This window comes from Ambystoma mexicanum, chromosome 10, assembly GCF_040938575.1.
Source record: "Ambystoma mexicanum isolate Mex_15411 chromosome 10, UKY_AmexF1_1, whole genome shotgun sequence".
Lineage (NCBI taxonomy): Eukaryota > Metazoa > Chordata > Amphibia > Caudata > Ambystomatidae > Ambystoma > Ambystoma mexicanum.
Window position 1 is genome coordinate 1,432,205,976 of NC_090932.1, and position 20,466 is coordinate 1,432,226,441.

The 20,466-nt window shown below is 50.7% G+C and overlaps 1 protein-coding gene across 2 annotated transcripts in view; it reads right to left on the minus strand.

Annotated features, from left to right (window-relative positions):
* The window catches only part of RPH3A (rabphilin 3A), a 1,455,977-nt gene that overhangs the window by 364,864 nt on the left and 1,070,647 nt on the right, over window positions 1-20,466 (minus strand). For both annotated transcript variants that reach the window (XM_069619488.1, XM_069619489.1), the window contains 2 exons: window positions 12,640-12,870; window positions 7,343-7,422 (listed from right to left, as the gene is read on the minus strand). In XM_069619488.1, coding sequence (XP_069475589.1) covers window positions 7,343-7,422; window positions 12,640-12,870 — 311 coding nt within the window. The remainder of the gene's footprint in view (window positions 1-7,342; window positions 7,423-12,639; window positions 12,871-20,466) is intronic.

A 20,466-nucleotide genomic window follows, 5' to 3' on the forward strand; every position in this document is an offset into this window, starting at 1 on the left:
GCGGGGGGTGGGGGGAACACGGGATACACGTGGGCATGAGCAGGGGGTGAGGGGGACAGAGGTAGACATGGGGCATGAGCGTGGGGTGGGGGGAAAGGAAGGAAACACGGGGCATGAGCGGCGGTGGGGGGAACAAGGGAGACACGGGGCATGAGCAGGGGGTGGGGAGGAAAGGAGGGAGACAAGGGGCATGAGCAGGGGGTGGGGGGAACAGCTGGGAGACACGAGGCATGAGCGGGGGGTGTGGGGGAACAGTGGAGACACTGGGCATGAGCAGGGGGGTAGAGAACAGTGGAGACACGGGGCATGAGCGGGGGGTGGGGGGAACAGGGGAGACACAGGGCATGAGCAGGGGGTGGGGGGTAACAAGAGAGACATGGGCCATGAGCGGGGGTGGGGGGAACAGTAGGGGGACACAGGGCATGAGCGGGGGGTGGAGGGGAACAGGGGAGACATGTGGGCATGAGCGGGGGAACAGGGGAGACACGTGGGCATGAGCAGGGGGTGGGGGAACAGGGGAGACACGTGGGCATGTGCGGGGGTTGGGGGGGAACAGGGAAAACACAGGGCATGAGTGGGGGGAACAGGAGTGAGACATGGGGCATGAGCGGGGATGGGGGGAAAGGGCACACACGGGGGGGATGAGCGGGGGGTGGGGGGGAACAGGGCATGAGCGGGGGTGGGGGGAACAGGGCACACACGGGACATGAGCAGGGGGTGAGGGGAACGGTAGGGAGACACAGGGCATGAGTGGGGGGTGGAGGGGAACAGGGGAGACACGTGGGCATGAGCGGGGGTGGGGGGGAACAGGGGAGATACGTGGGCATGAGTGGGGGGTGGGGGGGAACAGGAGAGACACATGGGCATGAGCAGGGGGTGGGGGGGAACAGGGGAGACACATGGGCATGAGCGGGGGTTGAGGGGAAAAGGAGGGAGACAGGGGGCAGGAGCGGGGGGTGGGGCATAACGGGGGAGACACGTGGGCATGAGCGGGGGCTGGGGGAACAGGGCACACACAGGGCATGAGCAGGGGGTGGTGGGAACAGGGGAGACAAGGGGCTTGAGCGGGGGTGGCGGGGAAAGGAGGGAGACACAGGGCATGAGCAGGGGTTGGGGGGTAACAAGAGAGACACGGGCCATGAGCGGGGGGTGGAGGGAACAGTAGGGGGACACAGGGCATGAGCGGGGGGTGGAGGGAAACAGGAGAGACACGTGGGCATGAGCAGGGGTGGGGGAACAGGGGAGACATGTGGGCATGAGCGGGGGTTGGGGGAACAGGGGAGACAAGTGGGGATGAGCGGGGGGTGGGGGGAACAGGGGAGACACGTGGGCATGAGCGGGGGTTGGAGGGGAAAAGGAGGGAGACACAGGCATGAGTGGGGGGTGGGGGGAACACGGGAAACACGTGGGCATGAATGGGGGGTGGGGGGGAACGGAGGTAGACATGGGGCATGAGCAGGGGGTGGGGCGGAAAGGAAGGAAACACGGAGCATGAGGGGGGGTTGGGGGAACAGGGAAAACAGGGTACACACAGGGCATGAGCGGGGGATGGGGGAGAATGGGAGGGAGACACGGGGCATGAGCGGGGGGTGGGGTGGAACAGGGGAGACACAGGGCATGAGCGCAGGATGGGGGAACAGGGAATACACAGGACATGAGTAGGGGGTGGGGGAGAACATGAGGGAGACACAGGGAATGAGCGGGGTGTGGGGGAACAGGGCACACACGGGGCATGAGCGGGGGGTGGGGGGAACAGGAGGGAGACACGGGGCATGACCGGGGTGGGGGGAACAGGGCACACACGGGGCATGAGCGGGGGTTGGGGGGGAACCGGCACACGCAGGGCATGTGCAAGGGGTGGGGGGAACAGGGGAGACACGGGGCATGAGCAGCGGGCGGGGGGTAACACGAGGGAGACTTGGGGCATGAACGGGGGGTGGGGGGTAACACAAGGGAGACACGAAGCATGAGCGGGGGGTGTGGGGGAACAGGGGAGACATGGGGCATGATCGGCGGGTGGAGGGGAACAGGGCACACACAGGGCATGTGCAAGGGGTGGGGGGAACAGGGGAGACATGGGGCATGAGCAGAGGGTGGGGGTAACACGAGGGAGACACAGGGCATGAACGGGGGGGTGGGGGTAACACAAGGGAGACACGAAGCATGAGCGGGGCGTGTGGGGGAACAGGGGAGACACGGGGCATGAGCGGCGGGTGGGGGGAACAGGGGAGACAAGGGGCATGAGCGAGTGGGGGGTGGGGGGAACAGGAGAGACACATGGGCATGAGCAGGGGTTGGGGGGAACAGGGGAGACACGTGGGCATGAGCGGGGGGTGGGGGGAACAGGGCACACACAGGTCATGAGCAGGGGGTGGTGGGAACAGGGGAGACAAGGGCTTGAGCGGGGGTGGGGGGGAAAAGGAGGGAGACACAGGGCATGAGCAGGGGGTGGGGGGTAACAAGAGAGACACGGGCCATGAGCGGGGGGTGGGCGGAACAGTAGGGGGACACAGGGCATGAGCGGGGGGTGGAGGGAAACAGGGGAGACACGTGGGCATGAGCGGGGGTGGGAGAACAGGGGAGACATGTGGGCATGAGCGGGGGTGGGGGGAACAGGGGAGACACGTGGGGATGAGCGCGGGGTGGGGGGGACAGGGGAGACACGTGGGCATGAGCGGGGGTTGGAGGGGAAAAGGAGGGAGACAGGCATGAGTGGGGGTGGGGGAACACGGGAAACAGGTGGGCATGAACGGGGGGTGGGGGGGAACAGAGGTAGACATGGGACATGAGCAGGTGGTGGGGGGGAAAGGAAGGAAACACGGAGCATGAGGGGGGTGGGGGAACAGGGAAAACAGGGTACACAAGGGTGCATGAGCGGGGGATGGGGGAGAATGGGAGGGAGACACGGGGCATGAGCGGGGGGTGGGGTGGAACAGGGGAGACACAGGGCATGAGCGCAGGATGGGGGAACAGGGAATACACAGGGCATGAGTGGGAGGTGGGGGAGAACATGAGTGAGACACGGGGAATGAGCGGGGGGTGGGGGGAACAGGGCACACACGGGGCATGAGCGGGGGGTGGGGGGAACAGGAGGGAGACACGGGGCATGAGCGGGGTGGGGGGAACAGGGCACACACGGGGCATGAGCGGGGGGTGGGAGGGGAACCGGCACACGCAGGGCATATGCAAGGGGTGGGGGGAACAGGGGAGACACGGGGCATGAGCAGCGGGCGGGGGGTAACACGAGGGAGACATGGGGCATGAACGGGGGGTGGGGGTAACACAAGGGAGACACAAAGCATGAGCGGGGGGCTTGGGGGAACAGGGGAGACATGGGGCATGCGCGTCAGGTGGGGGGAACAGGGGAGACAAGGGGCATGAGCAAGTGGGGGGTGGGGGAAAGGAGGAAGACACAGGGCATGATCAGGGGGTGGGCGGCTAACGGGAGGGAGACACGGGGCATGAGCGGGGGGTGAGGGGGAACAGGGCACACACAGGGCATGAGCAGGGGGAACAGGGCACACATGGGGCATGAGCGGGGGTGGGGGGGAACAGGGCACACACGGGGCATGAGCGGGGGGTGGGGGGGAACAGGGCACACATGGGGCATGAGCAGGGGGTGGGGGGGAACAGGGCACACACGGTGCATGAGCGGGGGTGGGGGTAACATGAGGGAGACACAGGGCATGAGCGGGGGGTGGGGTGGAACAGGGGAGACACGGTGCATGAGCAGGGGGTGGGGGGAATGGGAGGGAGACAAGGGGCATGAGCAGAAGGGTGAGTTGTAACAGGGGAGACACGGGGCATGAGCGGGGGGTGGGGGGAACAGGGAAAACACAGGGTACACACGGGGCATGAGCGGGGGGTGGGGGAGAACGGGAGGGAGACACGGGGCATGAGCGGGGGGTGGGGGCGAAGGAGGGAGACACGGGGCATGAGCAGGGGGTGGGGTGGAACAGGGGAGACACGGGGCATGAGCGCAGGGTGGGGGAAACAGGAAAAACACGGGGCATGAGTGGGGGGTGGGGGAGAACATGAGGGAGACACGGGGAATGAGCGGGGGGTGGGGGGAACAGGGCACACATGGGGCATGAGCGGGGGGTGGGGGGAACAGGGGATACACAGGGCATGAGCAGGGGGCAGGTGGTAACACGAGGGAGACATGGGGCATGAACGGGGGTGGGGGGTAACACAAGGGAGACATGAAGCATGAGCAGGGGTGTGGGGGAACAGGGGAGACATGGGGCATGAGCAGCGGGTGGGGGGAACAGGGGAGACAAGGGGCATGAGCGAGTGGGGGGTGGGGGGAAAGGAGGAAGACACATGGCATGAGCAGGGGGTGGGGGCGAACAGGGCACACACAGGGCATGAGCGGGGGGAACAGGGCACACACGGGGCATGAGCGGGGGTGGGGGGAACAGGGCACACACAGGGCATGAGCAGGGGGTGGGGGAACAGGGCACACATGGGGCATGAGCGGGGGTGGGGGGTAACATGAGGGAGACACGGGGCATGAGCGGGGGGTGGGGTGGAACATGGGAGACACGGTGCATGAGCAGGGGGTGGGGGGAATGGGAGGGAGACATGGGGCATGAGCAGGGGGTGGGGGGGAACAGTGCACACACGGGGCATGAGCGGGGGTGGGGGGAACAGGGCACACACAGTGCATGAGCAGGGGGTGGGGGGACAGGGGACACACAGGGCATGAGCAGGGGGTGAGGGGGAACAGGGGAGACACGGAGCATGAGCGGGGGTGGGGTGAAAAGGAGGGAGACACGGGGCATGAGCAGGGGGTGAGGGGAACGGATGGGAGACACGAGGCATGAGCGGGGGGTGGGGGGAACATGAGGGAGACACGGGGCATGAGCAGGGGGTGGGGGGAACAGGGCAGGCACGGGGCATGAGCGGGGGGTGGGGGGTACAGGAGGGAGACACGGGCAGGGGCGGGGGTGGGGGGAACAGGGCAGATACTGGGCATGAGCAGGGGGTGGGGGGTACAGGAGGGAGACACGGGGCATGAGCGGGGGTGGGGGTACAGGAGGGAGACACGGGGCATGAGCGGGGGGTGTGGGGAACAAGAGAGAGACACGGGGCGGGGTGGGGGGTGGGGGTACAGGAGGGAGACACGGGGCATGAGCGGGTTGTGCTGGGTAACACGAGGGAAACACGGGGCATGAGCGGGGGTGGGGGGAAACACGAGGGAGACACAGGGCATGAGCGGGGGTTTGGGGCAACAGGAGACACACGGGGCAGGAGCGGGTGGTGGGGGGTACACGAGGAAGACATGGGGCATGAGCGGGGGGTGGAGAGAACACGAGGGAGACATGGGGCAGGGGGTGGGGGAACACGAGGGAGACACGGGGCATGAGCGAGGGGTCGGGGGGAACACGAGGGAGACACGGGGCATGAGTGGGGGTGGGGGGCAACCGAAGACACACGGGACAGGAGCGGGGGTTGGGGGTACACGAGGAAGACACGGGGCATGAGGAGGGTGTGGGGTGAATACGAAGGAGACACGGGGCAGGGGGTGGGGTTAACGGGAGGGAGACACAGGGCATGAGTGGGGGGAACGGGAGAGAGACACGGGTCATGAGCGGAGGGTGGGGGAATGGGAGTGAGACACGGGCCATGAGCGGGGGGTGGGGGGAACGGGAGAGAGACACGGAACATGAGCGGGGGGTGGGGGGAATGGGAGGAACACACAGAGCTTACTGTGCAACGCTCTGTTGAACCAATAAAAGATGGCGGGCGTCTCTCACAATACGATGCACTGCACGATTCACGGCAGCCAGTAACAAAGCACGTCAGATGTCTGCGGACATCACGCAAGCGCTTGCCCAATCTCCGTCCTGTCCGCGAAGCGGACACAGATATCACTAATTTTTTTCACTTACATTTTTGTCATTTTTAAAAAAAACTACTAGATGGATTTACACCAAATAAAAAAAGCACTCTTTCAGGACCAAGCCGCCGCAAATTTGGTGTAAATCCATCCAGCGGTTTGGGCTGTAGGCGTGAACAAAGTTTACCCATTATGTCTACGGGAAAAAAGAAGTTTTGGTTGGTAGGTCATGACTAATTATCTTTTTTCATGAATAACAACGAGTTGGAAGGTGACTATGCTGGTCACTCATGCAAGCCATGCCTGCATACGTCTCCACTCTGCCTGCATGACATTGGTGCTCATTCTCTATCTTAATAACCAGCTGCACTGCCACAGGAGGGTGGGTTAACATCAACAGTACAGTCACTAGCGAGCTGCTCCAACACAGGGTCAGGGTCAGTGAACAGGGCAATGTCAAAGAGGAGTGCCTCTTACGAGTAACAACATATACAAGAAGACCTTAATGCAGTGTTTGACAGGACATTTCATTAGTTCAGTAATGATCTTGCCTGGATTAGTCCATCAATTCGCCATAGGAGGAAAGCATGTTTCCTCTTTTGTCCGTGGTTAGATGGTCAATATGTTCTCCTTGCCACTGATAGAATTAGAGCAACATGTTAACAAGGATTTGTTTTAAGGAAACACTTAAACCCTTGTGCTATTTTGAGCCACACATAATATGGTATGTGGACAATGCCAGAGTCAGATCATTCAACATTCATCACCTTCAATGAACTGGTGGGAGTTTTAACCCCAAATATGTTGGTACTGTATGGAGGAGCAAACGAGGGTGGTGTCCACCCCTGTGTGTCACATCCTTGCTAGAAACATTTTGGGACCTGCCACTTATTTTCTCACAAATTAAGCACTTCATGTAGACACCTTTCCTTCCTAAATCAGAGGTTGTTCTACGTGTCTGGCTGTAGAGGGTTTGCTCCCTGGCCAAACTAATGGAGACACATATTTCAGGGTCTCTGCTGTCAATCAGCAGACGTCTGAAGAACATCTGATTAGAGCTTATCATGTACCCATGTGTGATTCCACGAGAAAAGGCTCCTGGCAAAAATAACTGTTTTTGCAAACCATGCCAGGGGTCCCTCCCCTCCACCCCCACACACACACAACATTGCTTCAATATGGATGAATTTAAAGGGAGCTGCACATACATTTTTTTTAATGAAATAGCAAACAACAACTATGATATGTTGAGTACAAACGGCCAAAATCTAATGTAATGTGTTCTGAATTAGCCTGTTATCCTAAAGCTCCTGTGTCTAAACCAAGCAAAACCTGTTAGCTTTGCCAATCCCTGTTTACTCTAGTGTTACACGTCCCATGCAGGCCTCTTCAGAAACCGAGTGATTATACATTGTGTGAGGCTTGGCCATGACTCCCCCCCAGCCCCCCCCAATCCCCAACTGCACTGCTGAGTATGCACCAGACAAGAGAGGTACTTACTTTTGCTTTGATGATCGTGCACTGCAAAGAGCTGTTGCTTTGGTCGAATAAGAGACTAAATTCCAGAGCTCCCAGGGTGGCTAATTAAAAAGAAAGCAGAAGAGATGAAGTCTCCATTAGTCTCCCAGGGAACAATTTCAGAGAAACAACTTGAAATAGTACAAAGGCATGCCACGAATGCCCCCCTCAGATAATCCAGTGATCCGGGATGGACCTGGTTTATTTCCTGGCATGGCAGAATCAAAGTACTACTGGAGTATGTGCATGGGTTTTAAATATGGTATTGTTCACAGCATTGCCGGAATAAATCTTTTCGGTGTCACAGTTTGAAATAATGGTTCATCTAACTAAGCTGTTCTATGGTGGAGATCTCACAAAGGGTTTGCGTGTAATTATTGAGCTTTAATGGTGAAAGACTTGTTGTTTAAAAATACCACTAAATTAAAAAAAAGTGTTAACACCCTTGACAACTGGCTTCTTGATGGTGCTCAATTTCAGCGTGATGTTTCCTTCCTTACCACCCCCAGCAGAGGCTATGCAGACAATCAATTTGCTCAGACTGCGGGCATAACTCGGCCCCCCTGACCGCAGCACTCTCCTCCCAGTTTAGACCTCTGCCTGCCCTGGCAAATTTCACCACACCTTTTACACCCAGCTTCATCCAAGCTCAACACACCCGAGATAGCTATTCAAGACAGGACGCACTCCCGTCAATTTGATGGTGGCCATCTTTGTTATCATTTTGTAGCTTGTGTGTGAAAACACGGGTTGCACACTCTTTGGGGACAATTTCTTGACTCAGAGAAAAAGAGCCGGCGTGCTAATAGCCACAATGGGAATTTTGGTGGGTTGTTAAAGGCCCTAATAATACCACCTTGTACAGCTCAGCAAATTCGCCATTCTGGCTTGATTGTACAGCTGCGTTTGAGGAATAGAAACATTCGATGGCGTTATCAAATGGATTTACACTTCATGCAGCTTGGGTATTTCATACATGCTGAACACACAGACAAGCATTAACACACTCCAGTAGTCTTATTCATAGGCAGAATGCAGGACTACACAGTATCATACTGCAAAATCGCCTTCTTATGGTCATTTCCAAAGCAGAAAAGGGAAAGGCCTGTGGCCCGGACTGCATTCCCATTGATCTTTTTAAAAGTGACCCCATGCTTTAGGTACCCTTTTTAATGATTTTTTTTAATGCAATTATACGCCAATCTCGTTGAGCGACTCATTGGCAAAACTTTATTACAGAGTGCTTTTGCACCGTTTGGAGGACTGGGTTGCCAGTGAAGGTATTCTTTCATATGTGCAAGCGGAACAGAGTTGATTGAGCGAAAAGCAATATATATGAACTTTGAACACTGCCAAACGGGCAAAAGTAAATAGGACATGAACTTTGAAAGATGCCAAGAGGGCAAACGTAAAACTACACATGCCAAGAGGCATCAGTGTTGCAGGTGAAATTTGAAAGGTGCCAAAAGGGCAAAAGTAAAACTACAAGTACCAAGAAGCATAGGTGTTGTGAAGATTGTTGATTGCCAAATTGTTAGAAAGGAGGTTGTAGTGGTCATGCAGAGTTCTACGTAAAATTCTTGCAGTTTCGAAAGTCTTTGACAGTCATAAGGAGATAAGGATAGAACATGGGGATGGGAACCCCCACAAAGAGAGACAGGCTTGAACCTGCCAGATGGAAGCTTGTGCTGAACTGTGATGAAGTGAAGAGTTGAATGTGAAAAGAGAGACAGGCTCGAGTCTGGCAGAGGGAAGCCTGTGTTGTATAGTGGCAAAGTGAAAGCCAAGAGCAGAACTGTGTATTTTTGGTAAGGCGGACTACGCCTAACGGATTAATTACACTGTCAAAATCTTGAAGCCCAAGCCTGAACTGTTGATTTGTACCAGCAAGCCAGAGTGTGCAAGACTCATAGAACTGTGCCATCCACCTATCCTTGTTTAGAAACTCTGAAGACCCCATGCCTCTGAACGTGGGGAGGGGAGTTGTTACCTAGGCCATTCTGACATTTCTTTTGAGACACTGTTTTTCCTTTTTCGTATTCCCTTTACGCATTTGTCATTTGAGAAGGAGGGCAAAGTTAGGTTTTCTTATTATAGTCCTTTTTATTTTGACTAGACTGACTTGGACTCATTTTGTTGTTCATTTAATGGTCAAGACTACTCCCACTTTAGAATCAGGGTCAGTTAGAAATTTCACCAACCCCAGTAAACTACAAAATAAAGGTTTTCGATGCATCCATTGTGTCTGTGTCTACTGTTGATACCATGCTTTCCTTACAGTACCTTTATCTCATTGCCACACAGTGCTGCAAGCTAGGAAGTCGGTTTACAATATTGATGACATCATCAACATTGAAGTGGGACTGCCTGGCTGACAGCACTTTCGGGATGAAGGTACGTTTTCTTTTTTTTCGTAAAAAAGAAAAAAGAAGACAACATCATTAGCAGTTGTGTAGGGAGCTACACAGGTGCTAAGGTGAAGGGGGAGCGGGCAAGGGAAGCGCCCGGCGTCCATGAAACTGCTTGGAATGTGGGCTTTCCTTAGTGAATACATACCATGTTCTGAGCATTCCCATTGATTGACAGAGCCTCCAAGGGTGCTAGTATGGATTGGACCATGTGTTATCAAAACAACATACATTTGTACTGAACAGTCGCAGGCCAAACCTATCAAATGTACTACTATTAAGCAAAACAGAACTAAACCAGAGTCACCTCACGTAAAATATAGCTTTTTTCTAGGCTTAAGAAAATTTAAAGGAATAGATTATGCCAAAAGCATCTACCTTGGCATGCCTGACCACCTCACCAAAAAACTCCAATGAATACAGAACGCATCAGCAAGACTCCTTCTAAGTCTCTACAAGAGAGAACACATCATGCCAGCACTAAATCCTGGGTACCAGTCAAGAAAAGAGTCTATTTATAAATGCTCTGCATTGGTCACAGAGCAATTCATGGCGTAAGAGCAGAATGCCTGCAAGAAAAAACCTCAATCTACAGATCAAACAAGCCCTGAGATCTAGAAATGACATACACCTTAAACTCAAACATTATTCAAAAATTAAATATGGTGGCTCAGCATTTTCAAACATCTCATAGCAACTCTGGAACTCCCTCCCGGAGGGAATATACACAATAGAGGAACACCTGACCTTCAGCATAGCAGTAAAACATGACTGTTTAAAATGGCAAGATAACTTGCAAGCTATAGGTCATTGTCAAAGGGAGACCAAACATAGCTGACCACGGAAGACTGTGTTTCAGTTACCCAACAAGCTAACTGCGTGACTGAGACTTAACCTAATGCCATGAGGATTGACTCTCATTCCTCCAGTAACCCGTACTAAAACTCTCCATACTCCTGCACACATACCATATGTAAACCAATCATACCACGCACATACAACACCAAGACACGCCCCCTCACTGACACCAAACAGCAGAACTCAACATAACTCACACAATCTCAACATGGCCAATGCATCCTTGCGCCATGGGCACGCACAGCCTCCAACATGGATGGAAACGCATAGCATGCCTACAAACCCAGACCACCGAGAAGCAGACCCACACACAGTGACCCATATTTCCGAACTGGAACTACCAACACCATAAAAAAAAGAACTGGTGTCCTCTCTTCCCCACTCCCACTAACATACAAATCCCTCTCTAGCTTCCAGACCATCTAGGGTGCCTGGAGACCATGCACATGTCAGCACTGCTCAGTATGCATCCCACTAACATAACATAAAATGAAATTTTTTCCTACATAAGTAAAGGCACCAAAAGACACTCAAAACTCACACCAAGCCAACATTCCAAGGGCCTACCGGACCAGAACCCACCCAAATCCAAGAATACCTATACTGATCACTTGATATGAAGCATGGTGGTCTATGGATGAACATGGAAAATCAATTTGGTGCTCTAGAATAAGTCGCCCCCAAGCTGCAGACACATCAGCATAGACTGACAGAGTGAACGCTTCCTTGCAAGTAGCAGAGGAAACGGGGTGGACATTGAACAGGCTGCTGAGATTCGGGGCCGGGCCGAAGAATCTGTGAACCACCCAGCACTTTCGGGACACAGTGTCTCTGTTACGTCCTTTACCACTTCCCTGCTAGAATTTTAAGCTCTGGTACCAGGCTATGAAAGACAAACTGAGCTTCCCAGAAAAAAGGCCTGAGAGCCACTTAAGGAACATCAAGCTTCCACAACCAAGGTGATCCCCATGTATCGATGAATTTTTGGATGTTTCTTTACTTTCAGACAGAATGTTGTGGTTCTCCAGACTGATCCGTTCATTTCCCTCCATGGTCAGAAACTGAGATGCAATCTCCTGTCCTCTCCTTCATCTGGATATGTGAAATCCATAGCTGTATTTGCCATCCTGTCACAATGAACGCCCATTCTCACTTTGGGTAGCCCAACACACTTGTCCCATGCCTTTGGCAACAGCCCAAGGCATGGCGCTACACATGGTTAATGGGCTTCCTGCTGCATGCTAGCTCTTTACTCAGAAACAAAAGCAGACGCTGGCCAACCCAGCCCTCCTCCTGTTTCTGAATGCAGCAACATCACGCAGCAGGTTTAGCCGAAGCGCTGCTCGGTTACACGGCTGACTTCACGTGCCAGCATTTCAGGTTAGATGCCTTTTCTTTTTTCTAATCCGAAATTCAGACACCCGCAGACAGCTGTGTAAAGGTGCAGCTCTCAGCTAAATGGCTGCCTGAGAGGTCGCCGTGGCTGGGAATAGTTGGGGTGAGCCCCAGCAGGGCGCTGATTCGTGAGCCCAACTCAGGCACTGCCGGGGCTTGGCAACCCGGGCCACTCAAAGCCCCGGGCTGGAGTATATAAGAATGTAATTGAAGAAACGGGAATTCACACATCATCATATGAAATCTTGAAGAACATTTTTGCCTTAAGGAGTACATGTGCAAATGTCGCCCTGGTGCGTAGATAATGTGCACATGGTCATAATTACGAAAGTTCAAAAAACGGCCAGATGTCGAATAGCTTTGTAAAAAATAACTTGTAGGTATTCAATAACATCCCCTAGAAGCAAAAGCAAGCCAGGATTTCTGGATTTTCACAATCAGGTTTTTGTCTCCGTGTTTGTAGGTTAGAGTAAAAACCTTTGCTGTGGTTTGGGGTATGAATGACAACCCCAAACATTATAAAATATGCAAAAAGGAAGAAAGTCAAGCCATCTGTTATTGGGTTGCCACCTACAGCACTCTTTAACTGTACATCATAAAAGTGTGATCAGGACATACTTGCTTCATCGGAGTCATAGCTGTTCACCTCGTCCTCATCCTCATCCATTGGCTGCTGCTGCTGCCGCGAGGCAGGAGCGGGTACAGATGCAGCAGATGTTAGCGGTGCAGGCGTGCGTGAAAGTCTTTCTTCCCTGGCTACGGGTGCCGTGTATCCACCGCCTCTCTCATTGCTGGGTGGGTTGGCTGAGTAAGTCACATCTGCCTGCGCCGGGGTTACAGTCTGGCTCACTAAACAAGAAGAAACAATGTTTACAGAGCGTCCAATGAATACAGAGGCACATAAAACACCGGGGCAGCTGAACCATGCAGAAAGCAAACATACAGACAGCAAAGCAAGCAGGGAACCTGCATTTCCCTGGATATTTGTGAAGCTGGTCATATTTCTGAGAAGAAAGGTCATCCTCATTCGTAAATGCCAACAGACTGTAGGCTTAAAGTGCTCTTTTAACCCCTACGGTGCCAAGCGACTACTACACTCGCTGCTCATGGTTGCTGTACACATTTCAATTTGCACATTTTTTCTTTCCTTCGTGGGTGGCTAGGAGGGGCATTAGAAGTGAGTAGTGCAAAACTGTGCAATGATCCCCAGAAGACTTAGAAATGTAGTGCAAAACTGTGCAATGATCCCCAGAAGACTTAGAAATGTAAGCAAACAATTTGCATTACAACCTGCTGAATAGCCAATTCTTAATTCGTGTTTATTTTCTCGTGATCATAAATATGGTGGTGTGCCAGTGCACAAGAGAACAAGTGAATATTTTGAGAATCATGATAAAATGTTTAAAAGTTATGTGATGCTTAAATGTGACTTGACCTTTCGCAACCTGAGAACACGTCATGAAGCTGCAACTGATTGGCAGATTATGGACACGCACATTATAAACCGTATAAATCGTGGTCCTTGCCTCTTCTCGATGAACCGGTCCCCATCGATATTTGGGAAGGACGAGATAAGCAGCTCACGGGTCTGGTGGCTTTCTCTGTCCTTCAATGTCATGCGCAGTTGCTGGAATATGAATAACACAGTGCCTCGCTTCATGAATAGTGCATGAGAGCGCTACTCGTTTCTGAAGTTCCCAGTGATATCATGTACTCAGAGTTGAAAATGGTTGACTTGACACCCTTTCCACAAGTCTCACTACTAATAATGCTGTATCAACCAAATAACAGCAGAGAGACTGCCCCCTCATGCCAGTGGCAATATCCATCCGCTGTGTAGTAATCCTGCAGGCAGGACAATCACATAATCCTTTGCCCATTCAAGCAGAATTAGCCCCTGTACAGCTCAGCAGTTGAATGTCCTAGAGAAATAATACCACTTGGTATTGGGAGACCCTCCAGTTTATAGCGATTTTGCGATTTGACAAAATGCTGCGAAAATGGCTGCTTTTTTTTTAAAAAAAGCACAAAAACGTCAGTTTTAGCAAAAACCCCTGCGAAAATTGCTGTTTTTGCAAAAATCAAGAGAGCAGATTCTCAAAAGTTTTTTTTGACTCAAGTAATGAATTGCGCAAACACATCTCATCACTTGCGCAAAAAAAAGATCAACCCAATCCACAATGGACATCTGATGGCCGTCCATTCAGATGGCTTTTTCAACGCTTTGTGCACGTCAGGGGGTGTTTCTGAGCATTTAGAAGAGCATCTCAAATTGACAGGATGCATTTTTAAATGTGAAAAAATTGCAGGCAACCCTATGCGCCCCTTTTGAATAGGTGCACAGGGGGGGTGACACGGCCTTTACTGACTTCTGCAATACTTTATTTATTTTGTTTTTAAGTGTGACAGCTGATGTCTGACTTTCATTTCGGTTCCTCAAACGGGATAGAAATGTATTTTTTTTTTTTATTTGCACTAGAGCGCAGCCCTGTGGAAACACGCAGGTCACCTTTGAGAATAAAGTGACCTGCTCATTTCCAAAAATGGGTTATCTAAAAATAGCATATCCTCTGCTCTATTTTTAGATGCCCCATTTTTTGAGGATCTCGACCAAAATCTACAGTTTTCAAAAATAAAAAAATAGTCACAAAATGAGAGGGAAAGGAGAGAGAAGGGGAGTGACGGGTGAGCTGTGGTGTGATAGGCAAGAAAGCAGAGGAAGAGCAGTGGGTCAGAGGGGGAAGTGGTGGGAAAGAGCATAGAGGAAGCAGTGGGGCGGTGGGCCAGAAATCCGATAAGGAGCGCAGGTACAGAGTGTAGAGGGAGTGTGGGCTCAGGTGGAGCAGTGGGTCAAAAGCAGAGAAGGGTTGGCTGGAAAAGAGCAGTGAGATGCAGATTGGGAGAAAGGATGTGGGAAGAGTGCGATAGAATGGGAGAAAGGATTCAAGATGCAGAACCAGCACAAAAGAATGAAGGACAGTACATTGTAGGAGGAATTGGGGAGGGTAAGGTCTGAGTTGGGAGTATGATTTGGAGTTTGCCAGGGACTGGAGAGTGCAAAATGGGACTTGTCAGTGTGACAGAGCGCGCAAGTGCATATGACTGAGTGAGAGGTTCGGAAATACAAGTTGTGATGGGGAATTGGTGAGAGGTCTGAGGTGTGTTGGGGAGAGAGACGTGTGGGTCTTTGGGTAATTGGAAAACATAGAAGGGATATATTTTCAGCATTACAACTGATAATGATCAATACTGTTAATAATATTAAAAAGACATGCACATTAAACCAAAAAACGTAGCCAAAACAAACACTGTCTGACAAGCCAGAGACATCTGGAACTCTTCCTGTTAAATTGATACAGAAGGTACAAACAATGACACCCTGGCTCTCTTGGAGCCTTGCACGCTGCCTCTTTCCTGCAAAGTGCCAATCCTCCACCCCCCAGTCAATAGCAAAGGTGCTGCAGAAATGCTGCAATAAATAAAGGTTTGTGCCACAATATCTGCCATTTCATGCTGCAAGTCTTACCCTCCCCAGAACTGGGCTGCCTCCCCAGGGATCACATTCCCCTACATCCTTGCAAGTATCTGACAAAACAAAAGGTGTCCCAAACAGGATGATAGGCTTCAAATTGGGAAACATGCCATATTCCCCAGCTATCTCCCGAATTCCAAACTGGGAGAGCATGCAAACATTGGGTATCATGGATCCATATTGCACCTTATGAATATTATTGTGGCTGACCTGAGCACAACATGTAATGTGGAGCCATATAACACTGACAGAGTCAGCACAGGCACATTCCACGAGTAGCAGTTAGATCGGAGAGAGCGTGACCACAGATGGACGACCAGTCATTGCATGCAGAGCTGATGTTATCTGGAGCTGATGCTATTGGTCTTCAAGCTGCAACAAACTTCAGCCTTACAAAGAGCCTGCCTCCAATGCATGCAACACAAGATTTCAACATTTGACATGGGATAGAGCTAACCGCTGTTTTGCGATTAGAAAAAGTCACAGGCGTGAGGGTACTATGTTAGATTATAAAATAAATAAATGATGGTCCAAAAGGACCAGTGTGATATTTCCATATTCGAGTAGGGTGCACACCTGGCCGGATTCTCCCAGATGAAGGGACTACTTACTCTCTCTGACAGTGGCTGTTGCCTAGGGCTGATGAAAGTTGTAGACCAAAACATCTGGAGAGCCAAAGGTTGCAAATCCTTGTAATAAGGAAACCGACTGAGTTTAGTTAACTCCTTTCACAGAATCCATGTTCTCTTTGTTTCCTTGTGCTTCCTTTGGTCTACTTACTCTAATAATGGTGCAATCGCATGCATACGTATTGCATATAGCTCAGTACTGTACGTTTTCAAAGATAAAAGGGTTTTCATTTAAAGAATGCAGCAAGTGACGTGTCTCACCATCATGGTTGTTGGTCCCTGGTGAGCAGTGGTGAGCCAGAGGCACTAGCGGAGCCAGTGACCCACACATTTCTGAGTGTCTGCACTTTTTAGATTTGTTTTCTTCTTGGAAGTTGGTCTGTTATGTTGTAACAGTGCAAAGGTAACGTGGTTGACACAGTTACCTCCGATGCGCACTGAGCTGATAAAATCCTGCCGGTTCCGAGTATATCCCTGGGGACCCAGATTACGAGTGCCTGTCCATGAAGCCCAGACATGGAGTTATTCATCTTCCAGCAAGTGAACAGGAAAATGAATTATAGAGAATGTTCTCAGGATGATGGACTGTTTATCATGTCCTTCTCAAACAATGACAGAGAAAAGGGCACCTAAAAGATGCAGGACCCTTGATTGATGTTGTCCGTTTATCGTATTATTGTTTGCGTTGATACAAAGGCAATGTTTTGTAGCCCATATAGTGCCCCAGGCTCCTTAGCTTCAGCTGCACAAAGTCAGGTATTCCTTTACAACAGCATCGGATCTGCCCAGAGGTATAGCAGAAGGTATCAAGTGTCTAGGTGTGTAAAGACACTGTTTATCTTTGTATTAAGGAGGATAAAAGCACACTCGGGCCAACCCACAAGCAATGGATTCACGACTGGTGATGCCCCAACCTTTCTAGTAACCATGGTTGAACTTTATTGGACCTGGTGACCAGGTCAAACATTGTAAAGAGTTTGAATGAAATATAAAGGAACACACGTGGTTAAAACAGTGTGTGTGACCGTGAGACACACACGCACCTGGCCTTGGATTCTGTTTGACACTTATAGAAGTTTGTAGAAACGACCTGTCATTGTTAAAGGCATGAAGAGATACCAGTCATTCTGTGTGTCTAAGTGATTGCAAGTGAAACACAGTCAATGAGAAGGGGAGTAAAAAACCTACATCCCACTATTGCTTCATACTTTGGAGGAGCAGAGAATCTTGCAGGGCAGCTTGTACAAGACTTGAGCTTGCATTATTTTAGTGGGAGAAAATGTGCATCTCTTGAATGAGTGACCGAAACACCAGCAAAACAAGAGGTGATTGCTGCAAGGTTTTGGATGCATCTTAACCTCTGGAATTGCTCTGGGCAACCCTCCACACCATCGCTCTTTGTCTGCCAAGCCATTACAGAAGGCAAAATACCATATGAAAATTAAGCTTGGTCCCACCCCAAAAGGAGCAGTCCAGCCCAAACTGCTTGGTCACATCCCTTCTGCATGAGACCACAAGCATTCTCAAACATGTTTCGGCCTGGTTGGGCCTCATCAGTGAGGAGTAGCTTGGGTCTCTAGGCCCAGCAGGCACAGGACCCACGTCTGGGCATACCCTTCCCACTCAGGATGACTACAGCAAAACAAGTGGTGAAGGCTGGAAGGTTTTGAAATAATCTGAACTTTTGGCATTGCTCTAGGCAACCCTCCAGAACATTGTTCTTCTCCTGCCAAGCCATTACAGAACCATCAGCCATTTGTTGACACTAAAAAGGAGGAGCACAACATCTCTGAGAACCTCATGTGCAAGACACACAATTGAATGTTTGTGGCACAAAGTAGCATTGATTCAGGGTGGGAGTAGATACCACCACCTGAATCGAGTGGATGAGACACATGCTACTGGTTTGTCCTTGGGAAGAGGATGAGAGAATCCTTTAGGGCAGATGGTGCAAGATTCACACTGACATGATTCTTGTGGGAGGAGATAGCAGGGAAGCAGGGCATACCAGTCACTAGCCCGTTTTTGTCTCTTGAAGTTAGGGAAAGAGGCACGTACAACTGACTAGCACTTACAAGGAGGGGCAGAGAAGCCCGGAGGGAAGTGTATGTGAGACTGCTGCTCACTTGATTTTTGTAGGAAGAAGTGGAAGAGCAACACATGGTGTAGTTGAACAGTGGGAGTGGATTGAAAATTACATTGACCGATAAGTCAGACAATAACATGGCAATATAACACAAGGGGATCAGCTGACCCAGATGGTAACGGCCGGGAGTGAGGGTCCCTGAACGTGGCAGCATGCCAATAACAGGGGCTGCCGGGCCGCCCCTGACTGTTGTATTGCCATGAGCACCCGTGTAGAATCTATGTGGGTGCGAAGGGTGAGTAATACTAATTTAAAAAATAAATCTTACCTTTGTGTGCTGCGCTCCTTTGTCGGAGTCCATCTTCTGTGTTGATGGCCAAGGCCATCAACATGAAAATGGACTCTGAAAAGGAAGCACACCACTATACCGTTTTTGTTTTGTTATTCATTTTGGCTCAACCCTTAGCACCAATGTATGATCCACACATGTGCTAATGAGTGCAGGAGGAAGCAGGAAGGGAAGGAGGAGCATGGATGGGGGTGCGGTCTAGCAGCACCGAGGATGCTCAGAATGTGGGCTTATACCATACAATACAGCCTGTGTTCAAAGCATCCTATTTGGCAAGTGCCTCCTTCTGGGGTGCTAATGAGGATGTTGACATGGATGAAAACCAAGACAATATAATACGACCCAGCAAAATCCAGGCAAGAATGTGGGTTGATGGTGGAAAATACTGAAACTGAGAAGCAGATACATGGGTTGCCCAGGTAGGAGGGTGCATGGGGGAGGAACAAAAAGATGGGGGAGAGGGAAGGACAACCCTAACCCCATTCAACTGTCACAGGGACCCGAGAAGAGAGTGAACAGAAGATAAGAGAGAGGATTGCAGGAGCCTGAGAAACCTGAACGTTACAACCTCCAGGACATAATAGAGCCAGGTGGAAAGAGTGGTCACAGATACCCCAGAGAGTTAAGCGAGACATTGGGACAGAGGAGCACAAAGGAGCCACAGAGACCCAATAAGCAAAGCAAAGAGCAGATACCAGGGAAGCGCAGAGGCAGCAAACAGTTGGTGAAAGTGGGGAGGGATCAGTCAACGTGGTGGAGAGGGATACGGGAAATATCCCCCCATCTAAAGAAATGGGGTCATTTTGGTTTTTTTAAGGGACTTGAGGCTTTTTGTTTGAACTTTGTGGAAAACTTTTAGGAATCTTTTAGACTGTCAAGAACTGTTTGAGGGGAACTGTTATTAACTGATAATTATTGGATCTAGACCCAGGAGAGATTCTTGGAATGTCTGAGAGAGATTGTGTTTAAAAGAAAAGCGTGCAGCGCACTCAACCAATTTTTCTATTACATTTTTTTAAGTGGTAGGGCCAGTTTAGTGGATAGGTTTGGACCGAGGACTATTTTAATTTTGGACTATAGACAAGCACCTTAGTTATGTTTTGTTAGGAAGGGAACTCCTTTTAGTAGCAGGGTCAGTGAGCTGTTTTAATTAAAATACAACTATGTTTAAACCATGTTCTCTGGTCCAAGTCTTTCTTCTGGATTGCCACACAGGGAACTATGTTCAGCCTTGCTACACTGATGCTATTGATACATCTTTCGGGAACAAGCATGAAATGATGTCCAAGATCTCTGTGTTACAGTAACCAATGGTGGGTTATCATTTGCACCCCTACATTCCCCATAGGCACTCTGATCCATGTTTCCAATCGTCTGTTATACGATTTTGACTATATGAATTTGCTTTAGTCCTACTGCACCAACGTGCATTTCTCTACAGCAGCTAATGTATTTATTATCCCTTTGGCAAATGTTCCTGTTGGAAACACCAAATGACCAACAGCCACATATGTGTGACATATAGCTGAAGCAGAGAATGCCATAGTGTGCCACTACCACCCAGGCACAAGTACATTCTTTTAAATATCCTTCGGCCCCAGTAATTCCTTAGGTCCAGTGAGGTTTAGATTGCTACAACCAAAGAATATGAACAATCCAGGAAAATCAAATCAGAGAATCAATGATGTTCACCCAAATGCATACCCACCCTTGAGACTCGACAAATGAGACACAAGACAGCATAACTCACAAGACAAGACAGTGACCCCACCTCCCCCACCCACAGAAAACCACACCCTAACTAACACGTACCAGAAACTACACTATCCCAACCTACATCCTACCCATA